General features: G+C 40.7%; 1 protein-coding gene and 21 non-coding genes across 22 annotated transcripts; 1 reads left to right on the top strand and 21 right to left on the bottom strand.

Moving 5' to 3' along the window:
• il12rb2 (interleukin 12 receptor, beta 2a) lies at positions 1 to 27,284 on the top strand. Its single transcript, XM_036141393.1, has 16 exons — positions 1 to 173; positions 406 to 535; positions 1,772 to 2,050; positions 2,624 to 2,747; positions 2,826 to 3,019; positions 3,251 to 3,396; positions 4,743 to 4,887; positions 6,718 to 6,782; positions 8,448 to 8,643; positions 8,759 to 8,935; positions 22,391 to 22,492; positions 22,625 to 22,771; positions 23,225 to 23,356; positions 25,331 to 25,427; positions 26,204 to 26,291; positions 26,369 to 27,284. The coding sequence occupies exons 2-16, from the start codon at positions 472 to 474 to the stop codon at positions 26,822 to 26,824; spliced, it is 2,412 nt and encodes an 803-aa protein (XP_035997286.1). The 5' UTR covers positions 1 to 173; positions 406 to 471; the 3' UTR covers positions 26,825 to 27,284.
• Positions 9,536 to 9,609, bottom strand: trnat-agu. Its single transcript has one exon. It is a non-coding gene; the product is annotated as a tRNA-Thr (tRNA).
• trnat-cgu lies at positions 10,036 to 10,109 on the bottom strand. The gene has a single exon. It is a non-coding gene; the product is annotated as a tRNA-Thr (tRNA).
• trnat-ugu lies at positions 10,918 to 10,991 on the bottom strand. Its single transcript has one exon. It is a non-coding gene; the product is annotated as a tRNA-Thr (tRNA).
• Positions 11,791 to 11,864, bottom strand: trnat-cgu. Its single transcript has one exon. It is a non-coding gene; the product is annotated as a tRNA-Thr (tRNA).
• trnat-cgu lies at positions 12,672 to 12,745 on the bottom strand. The gene has a single exon. It is a non-coding gene; the product is annotated as a tRNA-Thr (tRNA).
• trnat-agu lies at positions 13,056 to 13,129 on the bottom strand. The gene has a single exon. It is a non-coding gene; the product is annotated as a tRNA-Thr (tRNA).
• Positions 13,549 to 13,622, bottom strand: trnat-cgu. Its single transcript has one exon. It is a non-coding gene; the product is annotated as a tRNA-Thr (tRNA).
• trnat-agu lies at positions 13,933 to 14,006 on the bottom strand. Its single transcript has one exon. It is a non-coding gene; the product is annotated as a tRNA-Thr (tRNA).
• On the bottom strand, positions 14,431 to 14,504 carry trnat-ugu. The gene has a single exon. It is a non-coding gene; the product is annotated as a tRNA-Thr (tRNA).
• Positions 14,801 to 14,874, bottom strand: trnat-agu. Its single transcript has one exon. It is a non-coding gene; the product is annotated as a tRNA-Thr (tRNA).
• trnat-ugu lies at positions 15,300 to 15,373 on the bottom strand. The gene has a single exon. It is a non-coding gene; the product is annotated as a tRNA-Thr (tRNA).
• Positions 15,670 to 15,743, bottom strand: trnat-agu. Its single transcript has one exon. It is a non-coding gene; the product is annotated as a tRNA-Thr (tRNA).
• Positions 16,169 to 16,242, bottom strand: trnat-ugu. The gene has a single exon. It is a non-coding gene; the product is annotated as a tRNA-Thr (tRNA).
• Positions 17,039 to 17,112, bottom strand: trnat-cgu. Its single transcript has one exon. It is a non-coding gene; the product is annotated as a tRNA-Thr (tRNA).
• Positions 17,919 to 17,992, bottom strand: trnat-ugu. The gene has a single exon. It is a non-coding gene; the product is annotated as a tRNA-Thr (tRNA).
• trnat-cgu lies at positions 18,785 to 18,858 on the bottom strand. The gene has a single exon. It is a non-coding gene; the product is annotated as a tRNA-Thr (tRNA).
• On the bottom strand, positions 19,168 to 19,241 carry trnat-agu. The gene has a single exon. It is a non-coding gene; the product is annotated as a tRNA-Thr (tRNA).
• Positions 19,666 to 19,739, bottom strand: trnat-cgu. Its single transcript has one exon. It is a non-coding gene; the product is annotated as a tRNA-Thr (tRNA).
• On the bottom strand, positions 20,048 to 20,121 carry trnat-agu. Its single transcript has one exon. It is a non-coding gene; the product is annotated as a tRNA-Thr (tRNA).
• Positions 20,546 to 20,619, bottom strand: trnat-cgu. The gene has a single exon. It is a non-coding gene; the product is annotated as a tRNA-Thr (tRNA).
• On the bottom strand, positions 21,424 to 21,497 carry trnat-ugu. Its single transcript has one exon. It is a non-coding gene; the product is annotated as a tRNA-Thr (tRNA).
• Positions 27,285 to 27,541: the final 257 nt, after the last annotated feature.

Here is a 27,541-nt window from a genome sequence, read left to right as displayed (position 1 = left end):
GGTGTCGTCACTCTCTGCAGTCGGGTGAAGTTTGTCACTTCAGCAGAGGCAGTCTCCCCACGGCGTGGCTCTGAGTGAAGATGCGTGGAAACAGACACGATGTCGGGGGACAAGCTCCGTGCGTCTCAGAGTGGATCTAAACGCGGACGGGACGCCGTGGATGCCACTCACTGGTGAGTTTATGGCACTTTTTGATCAAATAACAATTCCGCGTTAATTTCCTTTAGATGTGCGTTTTTACAAAACAACATAGGCCTACCTTTAATTTAATATGTATGTGCATTTAGATTTATTTAACGTATTAAGACTTTAAAAAAAAACTTTAATTTCTCGCAATTCTTTTTGAATTTATGAATGTCTTTCTGCTTACGTGCCGTCTTTATTTTCTCCCCCTTTATCTTTAAGAGGAACCAATAGGCTCTCTGCGGCGATGTAAGGCTTGTATTCTGGTTCTGGTGACTTACGTCGACGATGTTCCTCTCATGGTCCATTATTGTGGCCGCGGTTGCCTTGCTGGCCGTGCAGCTGAGCGCAGGTAAGCGCAAATATCCAGAGCGTATAAAACACAACTCCTAACCACATGTCAACACACAGGGGCGTCTCAATAAACTAGAATGTCACTGAAAATGTTTCCAGCGATTTTGTTTCTGATCATTTTCATGGCACAAGCACCTGGGAGGGTTGAGGAGAATAACGCGCAAAAAAATGGTGAAATGTCTGAGATAGCCAGGGCATCAAAACGCATTCAAGAGCCTGGAATTAAATAGTGCTTTTCAAACCAACACTTTCCACTAAAAGCGCTTTACACTGAAGCCAGGGTTGCCGTCACAAATTTTGGGCCCCATAACAAAATCTAAATCATCCTAAAGGCTCATATTTAGGATGATTTATCCTTTTTGGGGCCCCTTTCAGTCTGGGCCTTTGGAATTGTCCTAACTTTTGCACCATTTACAGCACTCCTGACAGGAGCCACATTCACCAGTTCAGGTTCACAGATGCGTTGCAGGTATGGGCAACGCTGGTGTTAACGGTTTTGAAAAGGGGAACTTGGACACCTGGACTCAAACCTACAACCCACGTAATGCGAGACAACTTCGCTACCCACTGAGTCACAGTCACACCGCCGCGGGTCCCACCACACACTGATGCATCCAGGACATGGGCTACCACGGTCACATTGCGTGTGTTAGACCACCCCTGAACAAAATATGTCAGAGAAGATTGTTATTTGGGGCTGAGTAGGATTTTTAGAAGAGAACAGATTTTGAGTTTCTTTTGGAAATCAAGATGCCAGAGTGTGGAGGAAGAGTGGAGAGGCACGGATTCCTTGTCTCTTGAGGTCTTGCTTGCTTTGTAGAGCAGAAAACTGATCTGGCCTAGAGTCTATGGAGAATCTGGGGTATAGTCAAGAGGTAGATGGGAAACTTGGGACCCAACAACGCAGATGAGAAGACTGAGATTAAAGCAACCTGGAGCTTCCTGAACGTCTCAGCAGAACCACAGACCGATCACCTCCATGCCATGCTGCAGATGCAGCAGTTCATGCAGCACAAGCCCAGCCATAGTCAACCAAAACGAACAGAAGCAAATGCTTGAAATGATTTGCTTTTCAATTAAATTACAGAAAATCGAATCTATGTTTGATGCAATTCTAATTTGTTGAGATGCGCCTGTGTAATAGTGGGTTAACGTGTCATTAGATTTGTGCAAAATTCTAGAAACGTTTACGTTCTGCAGTGTAATCAGGAGTAACGGGCCTTTCTGCGTCCAGGTGAGAGAACGTCCTGCGTGCTCTGGTCCAGCGCGGGAGACGTGGTGCGGCGAGGCACCAGCTTCGTGGTTTACTGCACCTTTAACCCCACATGCAAGACCTCCAGATCCATCTCTAGATTCGACAGCAGCACCAGCTTTGAAAAGCAGACGCACGATCAGCACAACGAGACAACCATATCCCTGAGGGTGGAGAACATTACAGAGAAGACGACGTACAGCTGTTCGGCTAACTGTAACCCCTCACTGGACGACTGTGGAGTGGACATCTCAGCCGGATGTAAGCGGGGGACATATAGTGCTGCTGGAAGGGTTTTATTTTGCTGGTTATTTTAGACGTGAAACTTCCTTATGAGGCCAGTTTCCATTTGACACGGCAGGGATGGCTCCCTCAACGTTTGCAGCTTTATTGCTGACGACACAACTGAAAATGCTTCCTACTTATGAAAAAATTGGAAAAAATGAAAAGGAACCTCCGCAGAAAACTTGCGTTCAAAGCTTTGCTGATCTAAAATGAGGTTAGCTTTTAGGAAAGAGCAACAAAACAACAACAAAAAAAAAGGCACAACTTGTTCTGCTTTCTCTCTTTTGCTTAGTGACGCACTCTGTTCACAGCGAACTGCTGGGAGGTGATTTTTTTTTTATCTGACTGAAGATGTGTGGCTGTCATTTTCACACATGCAGCTAGACAGCTTGCTTTGCAGAAGTTAGAAACTTGCGTCTTTAATGCTGAGAAAAAAAATAATGTTATTGGTTATTGATTTGTGCACAAAAAAGAAAACAAAAAAAGACTGAACCTGGTTCTGTGAGGATGGATGTTTGAGTGCAATGTTTTGTCCACTTTCTTGTCCAGACCCACCAGATCGGCCCAGAAACATTTCGTGCATCTATAGGATCTTAAAAAACGACACCGGACGTGTGAATTGCTCTTGGGACAGAGGACGGGACACTTATCTTTGGAACCGCTACGTGCTGTGGTGAGCACGCTCTCCCACGTTGTTCTGCCGTTAAATGTTAGAGTAATTTGAAGTGAAACTTTGCTCCGTGGCTTTAAGGGTCAGTACTGGAAGTGGAAACCACATAGGAGGACCGGTCCCGATGTGCAACGTGTCCAATAAAGGAACCGAGTCGCCGTCGGCCAATTTCACTCTGCACAGATCTGCCCGGCTCATGGCGGTGTGGGTCCAAGCCCAGAACTCGCTGGGTTCTGTTAACTCCTCCGTCGTCAACTACACGCTCAGTGATATCGGTAAGGCCTTAAAAAAAACTTGCGTTGTTAAAGTACAAATCCCTGCATGTATAACCACCCGCACTAATGATGTCTTCAACAGAATCATTGTATTTCCATAAATCTTTGACTCATTTCCAGTCACTCATTATACCAGCATCCTTCATGCGACCTTTGCACCATAATCCTGTTAGCCTTGCTTTTGCTTTTCGTTTTGTAATGTGTCCCATCGCTTTGTTCTCCTCTGAGCAGTGATGCCGTCGACGCCCGTTGTTGATCGAGTCGAGTGCTCTTCCAGGAACTGCGCCATCAAAGTGGAGCAGCCTTTGCGGACTCAGCATCTGCAGATCCAGTATCGCGCCGAGCGGCAGCGAGACTGGACAACGTATCCAGACTCTGTAAGACCTTTGAACTCCCCTGCCGCTCAAAAACCTTTAGGGGCCTTTGCATGAGATGTAGAAATTTGCAAAAAAGGCCATTCAAGATCTTTGATGATGTTTGGCTGCTGTATGATGAGCTTGCTCTGAGCTTCTGCTGCTTCAGACCTGGAGGCAGAAATGAGTCGCATGGTCGATGTGTGAACAAGTGGATTCACAATTACTCACCAAGCTCAGGAATAAGATGAAATTGTGACCTTTCAAGGTCCTTTGTACTGTTTGTTCATCATCGCAGGCCCATTCTGATAAGCAAACTTGTGCCTTTAATGCTGATACCCTGCTAAAGTATTCATACCAACTGAAATTCTTTTTACATTTTGTAAAAACAATAACATGAGGAATGACAAAATGATGAAAGAGTGCATACTTGTTTATGAATGGAAAGTGACCTGGTTTCACAATTTCTGTACAAATTGTGCATTTGTATTCAGCATTCCACACTGAGCACTTTTTTGAACTATTTTCTACAACCTGGCTGCAAGTCCCTTACCTGACTCCGCCAGATAGATTTGCTCCGCATATCCATCTGGAAACCTTCCGTTGAAGTAATTTTGGGAAGGGGCGAAAATACTGGTCAGCTGATTGGCCTACGTTGGTGATAGACGGGCCAAATAAACCAATCAGATTCGTCGTCTCTCTGTTACGAGCGACGACGAAAACACAACCACAAGCCAAGCTACTCTTGCTGCTGCAGGTAAAGGCTCGTTAGCTCAGCAGAGAAATACTCTGTAATTCCGATAAAACTTGCTCGATAGCCACGCTAACGCTAGTTTCATCCGCTGAAGCCGCCATGTTGTTTAGACTGAACTGTCGCGCTTCCCGTTGCGTCACACCTCAACCCGCCTCAAAGCCAACGCTGATTGGACGTTCGTTTGGTGAACGGCTCCAAATTTTCTTTAACGGAGAGTAGCCAGACTGATCTGCGAGTGAAACCTTGAAACCTCGCGAGATCAGGATGGTCACACGAGGCTAGCAAGTCCCTGGAGGGATGTCGCTATCAGCTTTGCACATCCACAGGCTGAGGGTTTTCTCTAATACTTCTGTGTAAAATGGCTCAAGCTTAGTCAGATTGGATGGAGAGCGTCACTGAATCAGAATATTCAGGTCTTGCCACAGATTCTCTATTCCATTTATGCCAGGACTTTGACTAGGTAATTAAAAAACATAAAAGCGCTTTTACATACATCATTGTATTGTACCTCTGGCTGTATCTGTAGGGTTGTTGTCCTCCTGGAAGAACCTCTACTCCAGGCATTTTTCAGCCTCTAATAAGATTTATTTCATGACTGTTCTGTGTGGGCCTACAGGCTGGACTGCTTACTTCATCCAATACCAAGCATATCTCCTCCTTGGAGCCATGCAGCCTGTACAGTTTCAGAGCCCGGTCCAGATTCAGCACCGGCCTGTGGAGTCAGTGGAGCCCGACCATCGCTAACCGCACCGAAGAAGAGGGTGAGTCTGTATCCAGCAGGAGTTTATCAATCTGTATAATCTGATTGAATTTGACTTTGTAAAGTGCCTTGAGATGACATGCTTCATGAATTGGCGCTATATAAATAAAATTGAATTGAATTGATTCAAGCACTGCTCATGCTGTCTATAGGCTAACCTCTGTGGGACATTATCAACATGGTCCATCAAATAGTTCAGTAGTGTTTCCTTTAGTCTGGGTTTTTGAGGCTGCTATCAGATCACCACCAGCTGTCTGAAGGTGCAATGAAACCAGCAAAAAAGTGTGTTATTGCGTTTCTTACTGTGCGCAAAACCACTTTTTGCTGATAAGGCGACCAATGCACCACGTCCCAGCTGAGATTATATTGAACGCCTCTGGTGGATTTAGTTTAACTGCTTCTCGCACCAGTCAAGCATTAAGACATAGTTATGAAATCCGGTAAAGAGGGAAGCTGCGCTTTATAGGAAATGTTGCTGTATATTTTGTAGTTCTGATGGTGTGAAGATACGGAGATCGCTCTACATGTGTGTGAACCATGAATTTGCAACGGTGACAGGTCATCAGTTTCCACTTGCAGCAAGAGGCAGCAGAGCTGAGAAGCCTTTCGTTAAAGCGTGTGTAAGCAGTTATCGAAAACTTTGACTAAAGTAGTTTATAGCCTGCCAATTTTTATTGATAAGGGAGGCCAAGTCCAGATTTCTAACCTTTGAGCTCCATCTGTTTTTTTCTCAATCCCTCAAAGTAAAGGCTTAAATTGATCACACCCCTAGCAGATACGTATACTTGTTTTCCTCTACTCAGCTGTTGATTTGTGGTAAGAAGCAAGACAAGAAGTTGTTGACATGTTCAAAATCATTTGTACCCTTCTCGACAATCAGTGGAACACCTTTTCTTAGCTATTACAGCAAGATGGGTGCCATCTGGTGTTTTTGAACGTTCATCTTTTCCGATGAGCTCCACGTTTTTGAGGTTGGAAAGCTTTTTCTCCATCACCCTAATCTTTAGTTTCTTCCACAGACACTGTGTCACGTTCTAGTCAGGACTCTGGCCGGGCCACTTTAAAATGTTAATGGCTAACCATTTTTTCCCTTTAGCCATGTGTCATTGTCATACTGAAGCGTCCAGTGTCCCGCAAGACAAAGTTTCTCTACTGACTCCCTGATGTGTTTGTTGTTTTTGAAAATCGTGACCTAGAGAACCTTTTTCTTGATGTTGTTTACTTTGGTGAGGCTGTCTGTCGCATTGGCCTCACCACCACATCTGACCACAAGGGTGATGCTCTCGGGGTTGAATACATTTTCTTTTTTACGCTAAAGGGAATGCTACAATATGGTAGCAAAGAGTACTTTTTCCCCCCATCTAAATACCAAAGGCCAGAAGTAGTCTTCTTTACCCATATGAGATTCTTCAAAGGCCAGAATCCCGTCATCATAGATATAAGGCAGGTCGTGAATGCAGAGAGTGCTAAAGAATACAAAGCAGGGTGGAGTGGTGTCAAACACAGCTGCGAGCTGTTGTCTTTGTGTGAAAGTACCCCTTCCTGTTTTTGTTTTTTTTTAACAAACATCTGCAGGAAAATAAATTACCAAAACCGGCAGCATATGTATTGACCATGTTTTATGCTTGCTGGAGGATTCTAAGAGCGTCAGATGGAAAGCTTTTCAGTTTAAAGGGGTTTCTGAGATTCTCCTCACTGGACTAGTACAACATGTTGAGCAATGCACAACAAAGAACGGCATGCAGATTTGTCAGTTCAGAGGGAAACATGCATCAAGTGTCTATTAAAACAAATACTTAAAAAAAATAACTTTCTATGTTTGGTTTTGAAGCTCCTGCCCATGCTCTGGATGTGTGGCTCGCCACCGACCTTCAGTCCATCAGAGTCTACTGGAAAGTAAGTTTTAAAATCCATTCAGTTTTTTTAAATATCATAACATAACTGTTTTTTCATTTTCTGAATTTTTAAAAGCTGTTGACAAAGTTTACGAATTCTTGAAAATTTATTGTGGTATGCCTAGATATGACTTGGGGGAACTGCCCCTTTAACTTAAAACCATGTAGATAAGAGTCCTTATTATTAATTATTATTATTATTATTATTATTATTATTATTATTATTATTATTATTATTATTATTATTATTATTATTATATAATTTGTGGGATTTGATTCTGTAAATGTAACCTCAGGATTGGTTTCCAGATTCCAGAGCACCTTTATCCACAGGGACACTTGATGTGTCCTCTGGCCTACAGGTCTTGTGGCAAACCCTGAACTAGACCTTTAACAAGGGCAGTCTTCTGCCACACGGATGGTCAGATAAGTGAATCTCTGCAGCTTCTCCAGAGATACCATTGGCCTCTTAGCTGCTTCTCTGATTATTTTTCCCCCCGGACTAGCTTGTCAATTTTGGTGTACAGTCATGTCTCGATTTGTTTGCAGTTGTGCCATAATCTCTCCACTTTTGGATGACTGATTTAATTAATTTGTGTGCGATGTCGTTCACATCATGGGGAAACATAGTTTTATTCATTGAATAAAACATCGACTACTAGTGGCAGTGAAAAGCAATAATTATTTTTCAATAATCCTCAAACAATTATAGACCTCCATATTCAGATGTAGGATGAAAATACACCCTATACTATGGGTCTACCACCTCTGTGCTACAGAAAAAAAGCAAATTAAAGAGTTAGTTTAAGAATCTCTCTCTCTCTCTCTCTCTCTCTCTCTCTCTCTCTCTCTCTCTCTCTCTCTCTCTCTCTCTCTCTCTCTCTCTCTCTCTCTCTCTCTCTCTCAGAATCAGAAATACTTGAATAATCACAAATTACTGAACATAGATAGATAGATAGATAGATAGATAGATAGATAGATAGATAGATAGATAGATAGATAGATAGATAGATAGATAGATAGATAGATAGATAGATAGATAGATAGATAGATAGATAGATAGATAGATAGATACCACTTCTTGAACTTGCATAAAAACTTTAGGAACCTATTGAAGAAATTCATTCAGAAATGCAGATCTCATTGTTCAGAACTATGTTAATATTCTGGCCGACCATCCTGTTTCACCATCACTCGACCTCTGCAGCACATAATATGTGCATATATACCACATGAATCTGAGGCTTTCTCATATCTCCATTGTTCCCCAGCAGGCCTCTTCACGCTGCTGCATGCTCACAGGGCTGTAACGGTAGTAACACTTTCTAATTTCCATGCCTCCCTGCCTTGTTCTGCACAAAGTAAAGGTCAAACCTTGACCACTTCTTGTGACATCCTCACACTCAAAGACACACAGATTAACCACCCCTACCAAGCACACAGTTACACACACACACACACACACACACACACTCAGGGGTAACTGAAACCTGACAGTAGACACCGCAGTTTCAGTTTACAAGAAAGAGAGGAGCTGAACAGAAATGATGTGTCTTACACACTCATCTTGCGGTGTGGCTGTAAATCCATGGCGACAGCAATCACTCACTGAAGCAAAGGAGACATGCATCTCAGAGGTAATGTCAGGATTTCCCAAACATTTCAGGAGTCCATCAAGTCCGTCTGCAGTGGGAGCATCAGCCAGTACACCATCAAGGTTAACAACAGGGTCGTCACGAGGGTCGGTCCGGATATCAAGAACCATTCTGTCCCTCCCTGCGCCGACTGTGAAGTGACAGTACAGGCTGTGAACTCTAAAGGCTCGTCGCCTCCAGCAACCATAACAACACATCACACAAAAGGTAAAAAAAAGAGAATGAAATCTGTCTACCTGAACACTTTTTATCTAATCTTCACCTAATTGCTCTGAAACGGTTTCTAAAACCAGTTTTATGTGTGTGTGTTTTTTTTTTTTAGCCAAGCCTGTTCTTGATGTTCAAGCCTCAGCAGTCAACCACTCTGTCACCATCTCCTGGATAAAACCCGAAACTGCATGTGCCTACTATGTGGTGGAGTGGTACTCCCAGGGGCACATGTTGGACGAGCTCAGATGGGTCAGACTGGGCGGGAATGAAACCTTCATTATCATCTCAGGTAAGAAGTTAGAGCCAGGCTGCAGTTTGGGATCCCTTCTACTTTAGGAAGTCAAAGCACCTGGCTATTAAAGAGAAACATTTTGTGTTCAACAAGTTGCAGGACGACTTGGCTGTAAGAATATACTTCACCACTTGTGTTGTTTATATTTATTCTCATTAGGAAATGATTCCCTTTTCACATCTACTGAGGTTTTGTAAAATGATGTACTATTGTTTAATTAAACACAGAGCAATGACTTGAGACTTGATTAAATCAAATGCAAATAAGATCCTTGCGTAACTGACCTTTTGTGTAGCAAACTGCCTCGTCTTTTTTAATCACCATACAATGACCTCCCCTCAAAGTGTGGGGCAAAATTAATTATGTACACTGATAGCACTGTCATGTTCAGTCATGGCAGGAACACACAAGAGGTGGCAATGAGGCTTACAAAGGAGATGGAAAAGGTTGCTACATGGCTTCAAAGTTTTTGTCTTACCATAAATGTTCATTGTTGCTATGTGTTTTACAAATGCACGTAAATTATCAAACTGCCCTGATATTTGTTTAAATGAGAATAAAATAAAAACTTTTGATAGGTACCACAAAGTAGAGGCAAGGCACTGCTGGGATTTGAACCCAGGATCTCCTGTTTACTAGACAGGCACTTTGACCAACTAAGCCACAGCGCCTCTTAACAGCAAAACTTCTATGTAAAACTAGCTAGTTGGTGGTGATGGTCGTTTTCCAAGACGTCAGGAGACGTGAAAAGAAAACGCTTTGTAAAAGCCTTAAATATGAACAACATAAGCGGTTCAATTGCTGCTAACGAGTTTGTTGTTGACCCCCAAAACCTTTTCTTTTTAATAGCCAGGTGCTATGAGTTCCCAAGATAAAGCTTGTATTGTTACTTTTCTTTTAGATACCTACCATGGCATATTTTTTAACAATCCTCTGGCTATTAAACAACCTTTAATTAGGTGAGGGTGCAAAGCCAACCCAAAGCTTCTGGAAATAGCATAGCTAAAATCCAAAGGTGTACACTAAGAAAGGGATCATCTTGTCTTTTTAGCCATTTTAATGAAAGGACATCCCATTGAAGAGGAACACCTAGCCATAGGTACTGCTGGGATTTGAACCCAGGATCTCCTGTTTACGAGACAGATGCTTTCACCAACTAAGCCACAGTACCTCTGCTGGAGTTCCGTGGTCATTTTCCAAAATCTGAGGAGATACGAAAAAGGACTTAATTGCAAAGCCATTAAAGATCAACGGCACAATTGCTAAAATGTCTTCATCCTTGATGCACTGCTCGTTTTTTTTTGTTTTTTTTACACAAAAAGCTTTTTGAAATAAGATCCTTGGCCTTCGGTGTAACAAACTGCCTCATCTTTTTTAAAGAAACATACAGACACAAGACTGCATTAGCCCATAAACCATTTCCATCTATCTTCCAGCAACATTAAATGTTACTTTTCCATAAAGGTGATTTCACAAAGTAGAGGCACTGCTGGGATTTGAACCCAGGATCTCCTGTTTACTAGAAAGGCACTTTGACCAACTAAGCCACAGCGCCTCTTAATAGCAAAACTTTTATGTAAAACTAGGTAGATGGTGGTGATGGTCGTTTTCCAAGACGTCAGGAGACGTGAAAAGGAAATGCTTTGTAAAAGCCTTAAATATGAACAACATAAGCGGTTCAATTGCTGCTAACGAGTTTGTTGTTGACCCCCAAAACCTTTTCTTTTAATAGCCAGGTGCTTTGACTTCCCAAGATAAAGCTTGTATTGTTACTTTTCTTTTAGATACCTACATAGGGATATTTTTTAACAGATCTCTGGCAATTAAACAACCTTTAATTAGGTGAGGGTGCAAAGCCAACCTAAAGCTTCTGGAAATAGCATAGCTAAAATCCAAAGGTGTACACTAAGAAAGGATCACCCTGTCTTTTTAGCCATTTTAATGAAAGGACACCCCATTGAAGAGGAACACCTAGCCATAGGTACTGCTGGGATTTGAACGCAGGATCTCCTGTTTACAAGACAGATGCTTTCACCAACTAAGCCACAGTACCTCTGCTGAAGTTCAGTGGTCATTTTCCAAAATCTCAGGAGATACGAAAAAGGAATTAATTGCAAAAGCCATTAAAGATCAACGACACAATTGCTAAAATGCCTTCATCCATGATGCACTGCTCCTTTTTTTTTTTTTTTTTTTAAACAAGGAGCTTTTTGAAATAAGATCCTTGCCCTTTGGTGTAACAAACTGCCTCATCTTTTTTAAAGAAACATACAGACACAAGACTGCATTAGCCCATAAACCCTTTACATCAACATTAAATATTGCTTTTCCATTAAGGTGATTTCACAAAGTAGAGGCACTGCTGGGATTTGAACCAAGGATCTCCTGTTTACTAGACAGGCACTTTGACCAACTAAGCCACAGCGCCTCTTAATAGCAAAACTTTTATGTAAAACTAGGTAGATGGTGGTGATGGTCGTTTTCCAAGACGTCAGGAGACGTGAAAAGGAAACGCTTTCTAAAAGCCTTAAATATGAACAACATAAGCGGTTCAATTGCTGCTAACGAGTTTGTTGTTGACCCCCAAAAAATTTCTTTTAATAGCCAGGTGCTTTGACTTCCCAAGATAAAGCTTGTATTGTTACTTTTCTTTTAGATACCTACATAGGGATATTTTTTAACAAGCCTCTGGCTATTAAACAACCTTTAATTAGGTGAGGGTGCAAAGCCAACCCAAAGCTTCTGGAAATAGCATAGCTAAAATCCAAAGGTGTACACTAACAAAGGGATCATCTTGTCTTTTTAGCCATTTTAATGAAAGGATACCCCATTGAAGAGGAACACCTAGCCATAGGTACTGCTGGGATTTGAACCCAGGATCTCCTGTTTACGAGACAGATGCGTTCACCAACTAAGCCACAGTACCTCTGCTGAAGTTCAGTGGTCATTTTCCAAAATCTCAGGAGATACGAAAAAGGAATTAATTGCAAAAGCCATTAAACATCGACGACACAATTGCTAAAATGTCCTCATCCATGATGCACTGCTCTTGTTTAATTTTTTTTTAAAAAAACAAGGAGCTTTGAGTTTCTTGAAATAAGATCGTTGCCCTTTGGTGTAATAAACTGCCTCATCTTTTTTAAAGAAACATACAGACACAAGACTGCATTTGCCCATAAACCCTTTACATCAACATTAAATATTGCTTTTCCATTAAGGTGATTTCACAAAGTAGAGGCACTGCTGGGATTTGAACCAAGGATCTCCTGTTTACTAGACAGGCACTTTGACCAACTAAGCCACAGCGCCTCTTAATAGCAAAACTTTTATGTAAAACTAGGTAGATGGTGGTGATGGTCGTTTTCCAAGACGTCAGGAGACGTGAAAAGGAAACGCTTTCTAAAAGCCTTAAATATGAACAACATAAGCGGTTCAATTGCTGCTAACGAGTTTGTTGTTGACCCCCAAAAAATTTCTTTTTAATAGCCAGGTGCTATGAGTTGCCAAGATAAAGCTTGTATTGTTACTTTTCTTTTAGATACCTAAATAGGCATATTTTTTAACAAGCCTGTGGCAATTAAACAACCTTTAATTAGGTGAGGGTGCAAAGCCAACCCAAAGCTTCTGGAAATAGCATAGCTAAAATCCAAAGGTGTACACTAAGAAAGGATCACCCTGTCTTTTTAGCCATTTTAATGAAAGGACACCCCATTGAAGAGGAACACCTAGCCATAGGTACTGCTGGGATTTGAACCCAGGATCTCCTGTTTACGAGACAGATGCTTTCACCAACTAAGCCACAGTACCTCTGCTGGAGTTCAGTGGTCATTTTCCAAAATCTGAGGAGATACGAAAAAGGACTTAATTGCAAAGCCATTAAAGATCAACGGCACAATTGCTAAAATGTCCTCATCCATGATGCACTGCTCGTTTTTTTTTTTTTTTTTTAAACAAAGAGCTTTTTGAAATAAGATCCTTGGCCTTCGGTGTAACAAACTGCCTCATCTTTTTTAAAGAAACATACAGACACAAGACTGCATTAGCCCATAAACCATTTCCATCTATCTTCCAGCAACATTAAATGTTACTTTTCCATTAAGGTGATTTCACAAAGTAGAGGCACTGCTGGGATTTGAACCCAGGATCTCCTGTTTACTAGACAGGCACTTTGACCAACTAAGCCACAGCGCCTCTTAATAGCAAAACTTTTATGTAAAACTAGGTAGATGGTGGTGATGGTCGTTTTCCAAAACATCAGGAGACGTGAAAAGAAAACGCTTTGTAAAAGCCTTAAATATGAACAACATAAGCGGTTCAATTGCTGCTAACGAGTTTGTTGTTGACCCCCAAAACCTTTTCTTTTTAATAGCCAGGTGCTTTGACTTCCCAAGATAAAGCTTGTATTGTTACTTTTCTTTTAGATACCTACATAGGGATATTTTTTAACAGATCTCTGGCAATTAAACAACCTTTAATTAGGTGAGGGTGCAAAGCCAACCCAAAGCTTCTGGAAATAGCATAGCTAAAATCCAAAGGTGTACACTAAGAAGGGATCACCCTGTCTTTTTAGCCATTTTAATGAAAGGACACCCCATTGAAGAGGAACACCTAGGTACTGCTGGGATTTGAACACAGGATCTCCTGTTTACGAGACAGATGCTTTCACCAACTAAGCCACAGTACCTCTGCTGGAGTTCAGTGGTCATTTTCCAAAATCTGAGGAGATACGAAAAAGGACTTAATTGCAAAGCCATTAAAGATCAACGGCACAATTGCTAAAATGTCCTCATCCATGATGCACTGCTCGTTTTTTTTTTTTTTTTTTAAACAAAGAGCTTTTTGAAATAAGATCCTTGGCCTTCGGTGTAACAAACTGCCTCATCTTTTTTAAAGAAACATACAGACACAAGACTGCATTAGCCCATAAACCATTTCCATCTATCTTCCAGCAACATTAAATGTTACTTTTCCATTAAGGTGATTTCACAAAGTAGAGGCACTGCTGGGATTTGAACCCAGGATCTCCTGTTTACTAGACAGGCACTTTGACCAACTAAGCCACAGCGCCTCTTAATAGCAAAACTTTTATGTAAAACTAGGTAGATGGTGGTGATGGTCGTTTTCCAAAACATCAGGAGACGTGAAAAGAAAACGCTTTGTAAAAGCCTTAAATATGAACAACATAAGCGGTTCAATTGCTGCTAACGAGTTTGTTGTTGACCCCCAAAACCTTTTCTTTTAATAGCCAGGTGCTTTGACTTCCCAAGATAAAGCTTGTATTGTTACTTTTCTTTTAGATACCTACATAGGGATATTTTTTAACAGATCTCTGGCAATTAAACAACCTTTAATTAGGTGAGGGTGCAAAGCCAACCCAAAGCTTCTGGAAATAGCATAGCTAAAATCCAAAGGTGTACACTAAGAAGGGATCACCCTGTCTTTTTAGCCATTTTAATGAAAGGACACCCCATTGAAGAGGAACACCTAGCCATAGGTACTGCTGGGATTTGAACACAGGATCTCCTGTTTACAAGACAGATGCTTTCACCAACTAAGCCACAGTACCTCTGCTGAAGTTCAGTGGTCATTTTCCAAAATCTCAGGAGATACGAAAAAGGAATTAATTGCAAAAGCCATTAAAGATCAACGACACAATTGCTAAAATGCCTTCATCCATGATACACTGCTCCTTTTTTTTTTTTTTAAACAAGGAGCTTTTTGAAATAAGATCCTTGCCCTTTGGTGTAACAAACTGCCTCATCTTTTTTAAAGAAACATACAGACACAAGACTGCATTAGCCCATAAACCCTTTACATCAACATTAAATATTGCTTTTTCATTAAGGTGATTTCACAAAGTAGAGGCACTGCTGGGATTTGAACCCAGGATCTCCTGTTTACTAGACAGGCACTTTGACCAACTAAGCCACAGCGCCTCTTAATAGCTAAAACTTTATGTAAAACTAGGCTAGATGGTGGTGATGGTCGTTTTCCAAGACGTCAGGAGACGTGAAAAGGAAATGCTTTGTAAAAGCCTTAAATATGAACAACATAAGCGGTTCAATTCCTGCTAACGAGTTTGTTGTTGACCCCCAAAAAATTTCTTTTTAATAGCCAGGTGCTATGAGTTCCCAAGATAAAGCTTGTATTGTTACTTTTCTTTTAGATACCTAAATAGGCATATTTTTTAACAGACCTCTGGCAATTAAACAACCTTTAATTAGGTCAGGGTGCAAAGCCAACCCAAAGCTTCTGGAAATAGCATAGCTAAAATCCAAAGGTGTACACTAAGAAAGGATCACCCTGTCTTTGTAGCTGTTTTAATGAAAGGACACCCCATTGAAGAGGAACACCTAGCCATAGGTACTGCTGGGATTTGAACCCAGGATCTCCTGTTTACAACACAGATGCTTTCACCAACTAAGCCAGAGTACCTCTGCTGAAGTTCAGTGGTCATTTTCCAAAATCTCAGGAGATACGAAAAAGGAATTAATTGCAAAAGCCATTAAAGATCAACGACACAATTGCTAAAATGCCTTCATCCATGATACACTGCTCCTTTTTTTTTTTTTTAAACAAGGAGCTTTTTGAAATAAGATCCTTGCCCTTTGGTGTAACAAACTGCCTCATCTTTTTTAAAGAAACATACAGACACAAGACTGCATTAGCCCATAAACCCTTTACATCAACATTAAATATTGCTTTTTCATTAAGGTGATTTCACAAAGTAGAGGCACTGCTGGGATTTGAACCCAGGATCTCCTGTTTACTAGACAGGCACTTTGACCAACTAAGCCACAGCGCCTCTTAATAGCAAAACTTTTATGTAAAACTAGGTAGATGGTGGTGATGGTCGTTTTCCAAGACGTCAGGAGACGTGAAAAGGAAATGCTTTGTAAAAGCCTTAAATATGAACAACATAAGCGGTTCAATTGCTGCTAACGAGTTTGTTGTTGACCCCCAAAACCTTTTCTTTTTAATAGCCAGGTGCTTTGACTTCCCAAGATAAAGCTTGTATTGTTACTTTTCTTTTAGATACCTACATAGGGATATTTTTTAACAGACCTCTGGCAATTAAACAACCTTTAATTAGGTGAGGGTGCAAAGCCAACCCAAAGCTTCTGGAAATAGCATAGCTAAAATCCAAAGGTGTACACTAAGAAAGGATCACCCTGTCTTTTTAGCTGTTTTAATGAAAGGACAACCCATTGAAGAGGAACACCTAGCCATAGGTACTGCTGGGATTTGAACCCAGGATCTCCTGTTTACAAGACAGATGCTTTCACCAACTAAGCCACAGTACCTCTGCTGAAGTTCAGTGGTCATTTTCCAAAATCTCAGGAGATACGAAAAAGGAATTAATTGCAAAAGCCATTAAAGATCAACGACACAATTGCTAAAATGCCTTCATCCATGATACACTGCTCCTTTTTTTTTTTTTTAAACAAGGAGCTTTTTGAAATAAGATCCTTGCCCTTTGGTGTAACAAACTGCCTCATCTTTTTTAAAGAAACATACAGACACAAGACTGCATTAGCCCATAAACCCTTTACATCAACATTAAATATTGCTTTTTCATTAAGGTGATTTCACAAAGTAGAGGCACTGCTGGGATTTGAACCCAGGATCTCCTGCTTACTAGACAGGCACTTTGACCAACTAAGCCACAGCGCCTCTTAATAGCAAAACTTTTATGTAAAACTAGGTAGATGGTGGTGATGGTCGTTTTCCAAGACGTCAGGAGACGTGAAAAGAAAACGCTTTGTAAAAGCCTTAAATATGAACAACATAAGCGGTTCAATTGCTGCTAACGAGTTTGTTGTTGACCCCCAAAACCTTTTCTTTTTAATAGCCAGGTGCTATGAGTTCCCAAGATAAAGCTTGTATTGTTACTTTTCTTTTAGATACCTACCATGGCATATTTTTTAACAATCCTCTGGCTATTAAACAACCTTTAATTAGGTCAGGGTGCAAAGCCAACCCAAAGCTTCTGGAAATAGCATAGCTAAAATCCAAAGGTGTACACTAAGAAAGGGATCATCTTGTCTTTTTAGCCATTTTAATGAAAGGACACCCCATTGAAGAGGAACACCTAGCCATAGGTACTGCTGGGATTTGAACCCAGGATCTCCTGTTTACGAGACAGATGCCTTCACCAACTAAGCCACAGTACCTCTGCTGGAGTTCAGTGGTCATTTTCCAAAATCTCAGGAGATACGAAAAAGGACAATTGCAAAGCCATTAAAGATCAACGGCACAATTGCTAAAATGTCCTCATCCATGATGCACTGCTCGTTTTTTTTTTTTTTTTTTAAACAAGGAGCTTTTTGAAATAAGATCCTTGCCCTTTGGTGTAACAAACTGCCTCATCTTTTTTAAAGAAACATACAGACACAAGACTGCATTAGCCCATAAACCATTTCCATCTATCTTCCAGCAACATTAAATGTTACTTTTCCATAAAGGTGATTTCACAAAGTAGAGGCACTGCTGGGATCTGAACCCAGGATCTCCTGTTTACTAGACAGGCACTTTGACCAACTAAGCCACAGCGCCTCTTAATAGCAAAACTTTTATGTAAAACTAGGTAGATGGTGGTGATGGTCGTTTTCCAAGACATCAGGAGACGTGGAAAGGAAACGCTTTGTAAAAGCCTTAAATATGAACAACATAAGAGGTTCAATTGCTGCTAACGAGTTTGTTGTTGACCCCCAAAAAATTTCTTTTTAATAGCCAGGTGCTATGAGTTCCCAAGATAAAGCTTGTATTGTTACTTTTCTTTTAGATACCTAAATAGGCATATTTTTTAACAGAGCTCTGGCAATTAAACAACCTTTAATTAGGTGAGGGTGCAAAGCCAACCCAAAGCTTCTGGAAATAGCATAGCTAAAATCCAAAGGTGTACACTAAGAAAGGATCACCCTGTCTTTTTAGCTGTTTTAATGAAAGGACACCCCATTGAAGAGGAACACCTAGCCATAGGTACTGCTGGGATTTGAACCCAGGATCTCCTGTTTACAAGACAGATGCTTTCACCAACTAAGCCACAGTACCTCTGCTGAAGTTCAGTGGTCATTCTCCAAAATCTCAGGAGATACGAAAAAGGAATTAATTGCAAAAGCCATTAAAGATCAACGACACAATTGCTAAAATGCCTTCATCCATGATACACTGCTCCTTTTTTTTTTTTAAACAAGGATCTTTTTGAAATAAGATCCTTGCCCTTTGGTGTAACAAACTGCCTCATCTTTTTTAAAGAAACATACAGACACAAGACTGCATTAGCCCATAAACCCTTTACATCAACATTAAATATTGCTTTTTCATTAAGGTGATTTCACAAAGTAGAGGCACTGCTGGGATTTGAACCAAGGATCTCCTGTTTACTAGACAGGCACTTTGACCAACTAAGCCACAGTGCCCCTTAATAGCAAAACTTCTAATTAAAACTAGCTAGTTGGTGGTGATGGTCGTTTTCCAAGACGTCAGGAGACGTGAAAAGGAAACGCTTTGTAAAAGCCTTAAATATGAACAACATAAGCGGTTCAATTGCTGCTAACGAGTTTGTTGTTGACCCCCAAAAAAATTCTTTTTAATAGCCAGGTGCTATGAGTTCCCAAGATAAAGCTTGTATTGTTACTTTTCTTTTAGATACCTACATAGGGATATTTTTAACAGATCTCTGGCTATTAAACAACCTTTAATTAGGTCAGGGTGCAAAGCCAACCTAAAGCTTCTGGAAATAGCATAGCTAAAATCCAAAGGTGTACACTAAGAAAGGGATCATCTTGTCTTTTTAGCCATTTTAATGTAAGGACATCCCATTGAAGAGGAACACCTAACCATAGGTACTGCTGGGATTTGAACCCAGGATCTCCTGTTTACGAGACAGATGCTTTCACCAACTAAGCCACAGTACCTCTGCTGAAGTTCAGTGGTCATTCTCCAAAATCTCAGGAGATACGAAAAAGGAATTAATTGCAAAAGCCATTAAACATCGACAACACAATTGCTAAAATGTCCTCATCCATGATGCACTGCTCTTGTTTAATTTTTTTTTTTAAAAACAAAGAGCTTTGAGTTCCTTGAAATAAGATCGTTGCCCTTTGGTGTAATAAACTGCCTCATCTATTTTAAAGAAACATACAGACACAAGACTGCATTAGCCCATAAACCCTTTACATCAACATTAAATATTGCTTTTCCATTAAGGTGATTTCACAAAGTAGAGGCACTGCTGGGATTTGAACCCAGGATCTCCTGTTTACTAGACAGGCACTTTGACCAACTAAGCCACAGCGCCTCTTAATAGCAAAACTTTTATGTAAAACTAGCTAGTTGGTGGTGATGGTCGTTTTCCAAGACGTCAGGAGACGTGAAAAGGAAACGCTTTCTAAAAGCCTTAAATATGAACAACATAAGCGGTTCAATTGCTGCTAACGAGTTTGTTGTTGACCCCCAAAAAATTTCTTTTTAATAGCCAGGTGCTTTGAGTTGCCAAGATAAAGCTTGTATTGTTACTTTTCTTTTAGATACCTAAATAGGCATATTTTTTAACAAGCCTGTGGCAATTAAACAACCTTTAATTAGGTCAGGGTGCATAGCCAACCCAAAGCTTCTGGAAATAGCATAGCTAAAATCCAAAGGTGTACACTAAGAAAGGATCACCCTGTCTTTTTAGCCATTTTAATGAAAGGACACCCCATTGAAGAGGAACACCTAGCCATAGGTACTGCTGGGATTTGAACCCAGGATCTCCTGTTTACGAGACAGATGCTTTCACCAACTAAGCCACAGTACCTCTGCTGGAGTTCAGTGGTCATTCTCCAAAATCTCAGGAGATACGAAAAAGGACAATTGCAAAGCCATTAAAGATCAACGGCACAATTGCTAAAATGCCTTCATCCATGATGCACTGCTCGTTTTTTTTTTTTTTTTTTACACAAAAAGCTTTTTGAAATAAGATCATTGGCCTTCGGTGTAACAAACTGCCTCATCTTTTTTAAAGAAACATACAGACACAAGACTGCATTAGCCCATAAACCATTTCCATCTATCTTCCAGCAACATTAAATGTTACCTTTCCATAAAGGTGATTTCACAAAGTAGAGGCACTGCTGGGATTTGAACCCAGGATCTCCTGTTTACTAGACAGGCACTTTGACCAACTAAGCCACAGCGCCTCTTAATAGCAAAACTTTTATGTAAAACTAGGTAGATGGTGGTGATGGTCGTTTTCCAAGACGTCAGGAGACGTGAAAAGGAAACGCTTTGTAAAAGCCTTAAATATGAACAACATAAGCGGTTCAATTGCTGCTAACGAGTTTGTTGTTGACCCCCAAAACCTTTTCTTTTAATAGCCAGGTGCTTTGACTTCCCAAGATAAAGCTTGTATTGTTACTTTTCTTTTAGATACCTACATAGGGATATTTTTTAACAGATCTCTGGCAATTAAACAACCTTTAATTAGGTGAGGGGGCAAAGCCAACCTAAAGCTTCTGGAAATAGCATAGCTAAAATCCAAAGGTGTACACTAAGAAAGGATCACCCTGTCTTTTTAGCTGTTTTAATGAAAGGACACCCCATTGAAGAGGAACACCTAGCCATAGGTACTGCTGGGATTTGAACCCAGGATCTCCTGTTTACGAGACAGATGCTTTCACCAACTAAGCCACAGTACCTCTGCTGAAGTTCAGTGGTCATTTTCCAAAATCTCAGGAGATACGAAAAAGGAATTAATTGCAAAAGCCATTAAAGATCGACGACACAATTGCTAAAATGCCTTCATCCATGATACACTGCTCCTTTTTTTTTTTTTTTTTTTTTTAAACAAGGAGCTTTTTGAAATAAGATCCTTGCCCTTTGGTGTAACAAACTGCCTCATCTTTTTTAAAGAAACATACAGACACAAGACTGCATTAGCCCATAAACCCTTTACATCAACATTAAATATTGCTTTTTCATTAAGGTGATTTCACAAAGTAGAGGCACTGCTGAGATTTGAACCCAGGATCTCCTGTTTACTAGACAGGCACTTTGACCAACTAAGCCACAGTGCCTCTTAACAGCAAAACTTCTATGTAAAACTAGCTAGATGGTGGTGATGGTCGTTTTCCAAGACGTCAGGAGACGTGAAAAGAAAACGCTTTGTAAAAGCCTTAAATATGAACAACATAAGCGGTTCAATTGCTGCTAACGAGTTTGTTGTTGACCCCCAAAACCTTTTCTTTTTAATAGCCAGGTGCTATGAGTTCCCAAGATAAAGCTTGTATTGTTACTTTTCTTTTAGATACCTACCATGGCATATTTTTTAACAATCCTCTGGCTATTAAACAACCTTTAATTAGGTCAGGGTGCAAAGCCAACCCAGAGCTTCTGGAAATAGCATAGCTAAAATCCAAAGGTGTACACTAAGAAAGGGATCATCTTGTCTTTTTAGCCATTTTAATGAAAGGACACCTCATTGAAGAGGAACACCTAGCCATAGGTACTGCTGGGATTTGAACCCAGGATCTCCTGTTTACAAGACAGATGCTTTCACCAACTAAGCCACAGTACCTCTGCTGGAGTTCAGTGGTCATTTTCCAAAATCTGAGGAGATACGAAAAAGGACTTAATTGCAAAGCCATTAAAGATCAACGGCACAATTGCTAAAATGTCCTCATCCATGATGCACTGCTCGTTTTTTTTTTTTTTTTTTTTTACACAAAGAGCTTTTTGAAATAAGATCCTTGGCCTTCGGTGTAACAAACTGCCTCATCTTTTTTAAAGAAACATACAGACACAAGACTGCATTAGCCCATAAACCATTTCCATCTATCTTCCAGCAACATTAAATGTTACTTTTCCATTAAGGTGATTTCACAAAGTAGAGGCACTGCTGGGATTTGAACCCAGGATCTCCTGTTTACTAGAAAGGCACTTTGACCAACTAAGCCACAGCGCCTCTTAATAGCAAAACTTTTATGTAAAACTAGCTAGTTGGTGGTGATGGTCGTTTTCCAAAACATCAGGAGACGTGAAAAGGAACCACTTTCTAAAAGCCTTAAATCTCAGAAGATATGATTTTATTTAACAAGAACGTGCCTTAAGCTTCTGTGAATAATAAGGAAAATATGGTTCCTTGTATAGCTCCCCAAACTTCCTCGTCTTTTTTAATAAAACATACAGGCATGAAGGAAGACAAAGCACTTTTCCCCATCAGCCATTTCCATCTCTTTTCCATAAACATTCAACATAAATTCCCCCCTGAAGAGATTCCATAAAACATGGTTACTCCAGGGATTTTAACCCAGGGCTCTTCTGTCTACACAGCCACCAGAGCACCTCACTCTTGTTGTTTTCCACCTTTCACCATAGATCGGTTGACATGAGGAAAGGACTAGCTTCCTAATATGTCACGTTAATTACAGGTGTATTTAAGTACTTTGGTAATTTTTTTCAATTTTGCAGACATTAAATCGTGGCAGTGCTATGAAGGAGCAGTTTATGTTTTCTACAACAAGAGCTCAGTCAGCAAGACCAGCTTTCAACGGATTGCCACTTTGGAGGCAGGTACGGTTCAAAGGTGTGATTTCTGTCTTTGTGCCTGTATTTGTAATATGATCATAAAGGGTCACACAGAGATTTTATCCATGTAAGTTTGAACTGTCTAACACGGGGTTTGGGGTTCTGCGTCCTTCGTAGCTCCGGAGACAGGTCCATTGGTCCAAGAAAAGGTGGAGGGGAACAAAGTGACGGTTGAATGGAAGGACCTTCCCAGGGCCCAGCGCAGGGGATGCATCACAAGGTTTACCATCTATCTGGAGAACAGCAAAGGAGAACAAAAGAGTTGTAAGGAAAATGTCATTAAAACCCTACTGAAGCTGTCATGTCGCATTATGCCTTTTTAACCATACATTTCTGTTATGTTACTGTGGTCCTTTTAATGCTTGTTAAATAAAGGGGGAGTTGCAGCTACGTGCAGCTTGTTCTGCCATGCGGAGAGGATGTGGTTAGGGGCAAAAACACTTCGCTGCCAAAGCTTGTCAGCACATTGCTGCTGCCAGCCTTGTTTATGTAATTACTGTAACAGCTCCCAGTCCAGGATTATGAAAATCCATCCCTGGTCGGTTTTGGCTTTTTCAAATCTGTGAGCCTAAGAAAAGCTTGACGTTTTTTTATTTCCTGTTAAAATTACACACGAACGTTTAGCTGGAGAAAACTAAAATCAATTGTTGATTGAACTGATAATGCACGGATAGTTTTGCTGTGAATGACACCTTTTGTGTGTCGACACCTTTCCAGACTTTGCACAAGCATCAAAAAGGGCGTTCGAGATTGAAGGTCTACCTCCCGATCTCTACAGCCTATGCATGAGTGCTTCGACTTCGAAAGGAGAAGGTCCTGCAGGTCAGAAGATCAAGTTCTACATTGAGGGTGAGCACCTTTTCATCGGTTTGTAAGGCAATATACATAGATACAATATACATTTATTGGCAATCTCTGGTGAGATTGTTTACAAACTATAATAAATTCAGGGCTGAATAAATTCTAATGCTCTCCGCTCACCCGACAGATTCTCTATAGGGTTTAGGTCCTTGAAATGAGAGGGCTATGAAATAAGGTTTATTTCTTCTTTCTGTCCAGTGAAGCATTTCTATGTTGATTTGGATCATTGTCCTGCTGAGAGACCCGTTTTAAATGGGTTTTTTGGGCACAGTCCGCTATATTTTTATTTAAAATCCCCAAGTAATATGAAGAGTTCATACGGTCATTCTAGCAAATGTTCCCAGGCCCACAGCATCACAGAACCTTACCTAACAGTGGGCGTGAGGTACTTTTTCACTTACAGTATTTACTTCATTTATTGTAAAACCCACCCAGAGAATTTGTTGCAGACTCAATCAGTCTTTGCCTTATCTGACTGACGTACAAGGTTCCAGTTAAAGTCCCAGTAGAGTTCAGCAAACCTCACACACTTACATTTTATTTAGTTACAATGGAAAATTGTTAATCTTATCATACTCTTTAGCAGTGAGCTTTGAATTTTTGGTTTCTCCTTTGCCATCCTGCTCACTGAGTGTAGCGGCAAGGAGAACATGGGTCCTCATCCAGCCTACTGGCTAAAGAAAAATGGGCCACCATGTCTCATTATTTTTATAACCATGGGCAGCTGCAAGTCATGGATCACAAATTAGAAGATTTTCAAAAGTCAGATCAGCTTGAGATGTAACGTATACACTAAAATTATCTTCAGCTGCATTCAGTTTAAAGGAGATTGTTGAATGTACCAATAATTGATGCACAAGTAACTGTATGAAATATTATTTCCTCGCTCAGTAAACATACTCAGATTAAAGGATGGACTTTTCTCAAAAAAATAAAACATGAGATTAGGCTGCTGCAATAAAAGGTTATTTCAGATTAATTTTAGTTTTTTGGGGGTTTTTTTACATATCTTTATCAGCTGGTGGCATTTTTTTGCCCATGTCTGTGTTAACATAAAAAAATGTTTTCCAATACTGAACTTGGAATATTTTAGCGCTAGACAACAAATGTAACACAAATGATAAAAGACTTCATGAACAGACTAATTTAGAATGACAGAAAGTTGAATGACATTAGATTGACTTCCAACAAAACACAGCTCAGCAAATGTAGCTTCATCTGTTAGTCTGGTCCAGTGCAGGCTAATTGCAAAAATAATTCTCTACAGTATCTTATAGGCCACTGTTGTTGTGGGAGCAAATCCAGACTATATATCAAAGCAGGCGACCTGAAAAAAATATTGTCTTATCAGTGTGATATGGGAGCAGATAACAAGTCTGGTACCACTCCTTACAAGTGTGCTGCAGCAGGACCGAGGCAGAGACTCTGACGAGTGGTGGCGGAGGAGTTTCCCTCCTCTCTCTAGGGTGAATTGTTTGTATAAGTAGAAAGATGTCATCCTAAATTTAGAAATTACCCACCAGAGGACCCACAACCATCCATTGTCTAAACTGTGTAGGGTAGACGGCTGAGCCCAGGGGGCCCAGGGGGAGCGCTGGCCCCCGGCCCTTGTCCAGGGTGTACGCCCTAAGAGGTGGCGCACCCCCCCGGACAGGTCGCCAGTCCTTCACACCCCTGCATTATAATGTTTTTACAGTTGATGTGACATAGAAATCTAATAATCTGAAAGGAAGATTAGTAGCCAGTTAATGCACAGGTGAACAAATTTTGCTTTAGATATTAACGTCATTTTCAACTGTACGAAAGTTGCATCTGTCATTTGCTGCAACCCATCCTTTACGGTGACGTAAAGGATGGGTTTACACTTTCTACTCTTGACCCTGCCAGTTTCTACTCTTCTTGCTGATTTTATTGGTGTGTGGTGTAATGTTTTTTTTCTGTGCTTCCCTGTTGCTGTTGCAGAAGATGACCAGCTCTCCCCTGTGCTGATGGGTTTATTCGTCACCCTGATGTTGTTGTTTACCTTGTGTCTGTGGAAGAGCTCAGCAGTAAAGAATAGGTATGTATGGGACCCGTGGACAGGGTTATAGTCTTTAGAAATTATTAGGTCCCCGAAGGGAAGTTCATTTCCCCAATTTATTTTATTAGTTGTAATAATAATAATAGCAGCTATCACATTAAGACTTTTATATATATATATATATATATTTTCATTGAAACCATGTTGTGATTTTTTGCACTTCACAGCTGCTTTAAAGAGCTGAGTCATACAATTACAATTAAGTACAAGGAAAACTGCGTTTTATGAGGCAATAAAATGGGAAAGGGTTGAAGGGTTGGGAATGCCGAAACATGCAGAGTAGCTTAAGATTGTTCATAACCCTTGCAAATTTTGCATCTTTTTCATTCAGCCAAGAAGTTTGTATTTAATAGGAAACAAGACAGCAGAACATGGCATGTTGAAAATGATTTAGACCCTTCTCATTATTCACTGGAAAGATATTGATTGAATTACAGTGATACAATCCTTTTCATCAATGCTGACCACCTTTTTGCCTCTACCCACTGGTATTTTGATCTTGATTCATCTTTGGGGGGAGCTCACAGTCTTTCAGGTTGGAAGGCCTCCTTTGCCATCACCCAGATCTGTAGTTTTCCCTAGAGATCCGCAGCCAGATTCCAGTCAGTGCTCTGGCTAGGTCACTCCCAAACACAACTACTGCTTAAAGTCAGCGGGAAACCCGTTGATCAGATTTAAAGAATGCTTTAAATATGAATAATTTTATAGTTGCAAACTTTCCGTGCAGTGCTGTTCAACAGTTCTCCGTATTTCAGGTTCAGAGAGATTTTCCGGTGCCTGATGCCGGATGTTGTGCCAGACCCTGCGAACAGCAAGTGGGCAAAAGAGTGCACCAAAGAGAAGGTGAATATGTGGAAAATCCAAAGAATCAAACATTTGGTCAACCTTCCACAGCTAACCAAGTTCCTCCTCTCCATTAGGGCAAGATGCATCTGCAGCTCCCATCTCACAACTCCAGCTTTAGTGACCCGGAAGAAGAGACCATCCTGGTGGATGTGGAGGAGCTCTGCAGGCACATCAGTGACTCTTCCGCACCCGGGGACAGCCTTTTGAGGGTCTCGTCTAAGCCCACCGTGGACCAAGAGACCGAGCTGGCGTTTGTGCTTTATCCTCCTATAACCACCTACATCAAAAGCTTCTCCCACGACTCAGACAGCTCCGACCAAACGCAGGAATCCGAGGAAACGAACGTCGACTACATCTCGTCGCACGAGCAGGAGAACCTGCAAAACTGTGATCAGGAGGATGAGGAGGAGTTTCCGGAGATGCACTTTTTCCCCAGTCTGAGCATCTTCATGGAGCCGGCGGGGTTTGGCGGGAAGCTTACGTTGGACGCAGTTAAGATTGACTGCAGCGACTTCTTTCAGAACGCTTAGAGTGACGCCGCGGACTGGACTCCTCCCCCGATTGACGTCTCAGCCGAGATGTGCGTCAGCTACCTCCTTCGCTTTTGGAAATCACAAAGAACTGCCTCCCTGAAAGCTAAGCTTCAGCTGAGCAGAAATCCTTTCATGCATTACATTGTTTTCTAACAGAATGGACATCTATGGACACACTAAGCAGAACTAAAAGTGAATATTGTGCATTTTGGATCAGTGGAATTTTCTGAAGGTTTAATCTCTGAAGGGCAGATTTGACTTTCCTTAGTTGGCGGCAGAACCTGAACGGCACCTTCATCCATCAAGATTTTATTTTAAATACCTTTTTACATGTTCAGATGTCTTTTATCTAAAAACATGTATTTCTTGAAATCGCTGTATATAAATTGCCGTGCTTTCATTCTACCTCAACGTGGACCCAAAACTGATCCAAATAATATTAAAATCCTCTGTTTGATTTGTCTGCGTAAGATTCTTGTGAGCATGTGCACTTTATTGCTTAGTTTTTATGGGTTTCATTCGGGTTTCAGAGCGCAGCATGGCACAGAAACAGCACTGGTGAAAATTACTATTGAGGTTCTCGTGGCCTCAGATAACGGACCATGATATATATACTTGTCTTGTTTAATATCAGCATGAAGCTGACTAAAGATCATATTTTATCTGAAAGATTCCAGTTAATTTATGCGACTGATAAATTTAATGAGAGTGAAA

Source organism: Fundulus heteroclitus, chromosome 9 (assembly GCF_011125445.2).
Source record: "Fundulus heteroclitus isolate FHET01 chromosome 9, MU-UCD_Fhet_4.1, whole genome shotgun sequence".
NCBI classification, from domain to species: domain Eukaryota; kingdom Metazoa; phylum Chordata; class Actinopteri; order Cyprinodontiformes; family Fundulidae; genus Fundulus; species Fundulus heteroclitus.
Note: the sequence above shows the minus strand (reverse complement) of the source record. Positions and strands in the feature narration are given on the sequence as shown.

Excerpts from the sequence above, each read along its gene's own strand:
- il12rb2 (XM_036141393.1), top strand. The coding sequence starts at position 472 with ATGTTCCTCTCATGGTCCATTATTGTGGCCGCGGTTGCCTTGCTGGCC. Across the intron at positions 536-1,771 it reads GGCCGTGCAGCTGAGCGCAG|GTGAGAGAACGTCCTGCGTG; the intron begins GTAAGCGCAAAT and ends TTCTGCGTCCAG. Across the intron at positions 8,644-8,758 it reads AACAACACATCACACAAAAG|CCAAGCCTGTTCTTGATGTT; the intron begins GTAAAAAAAAGA and ends TTTTTTTTTTAG.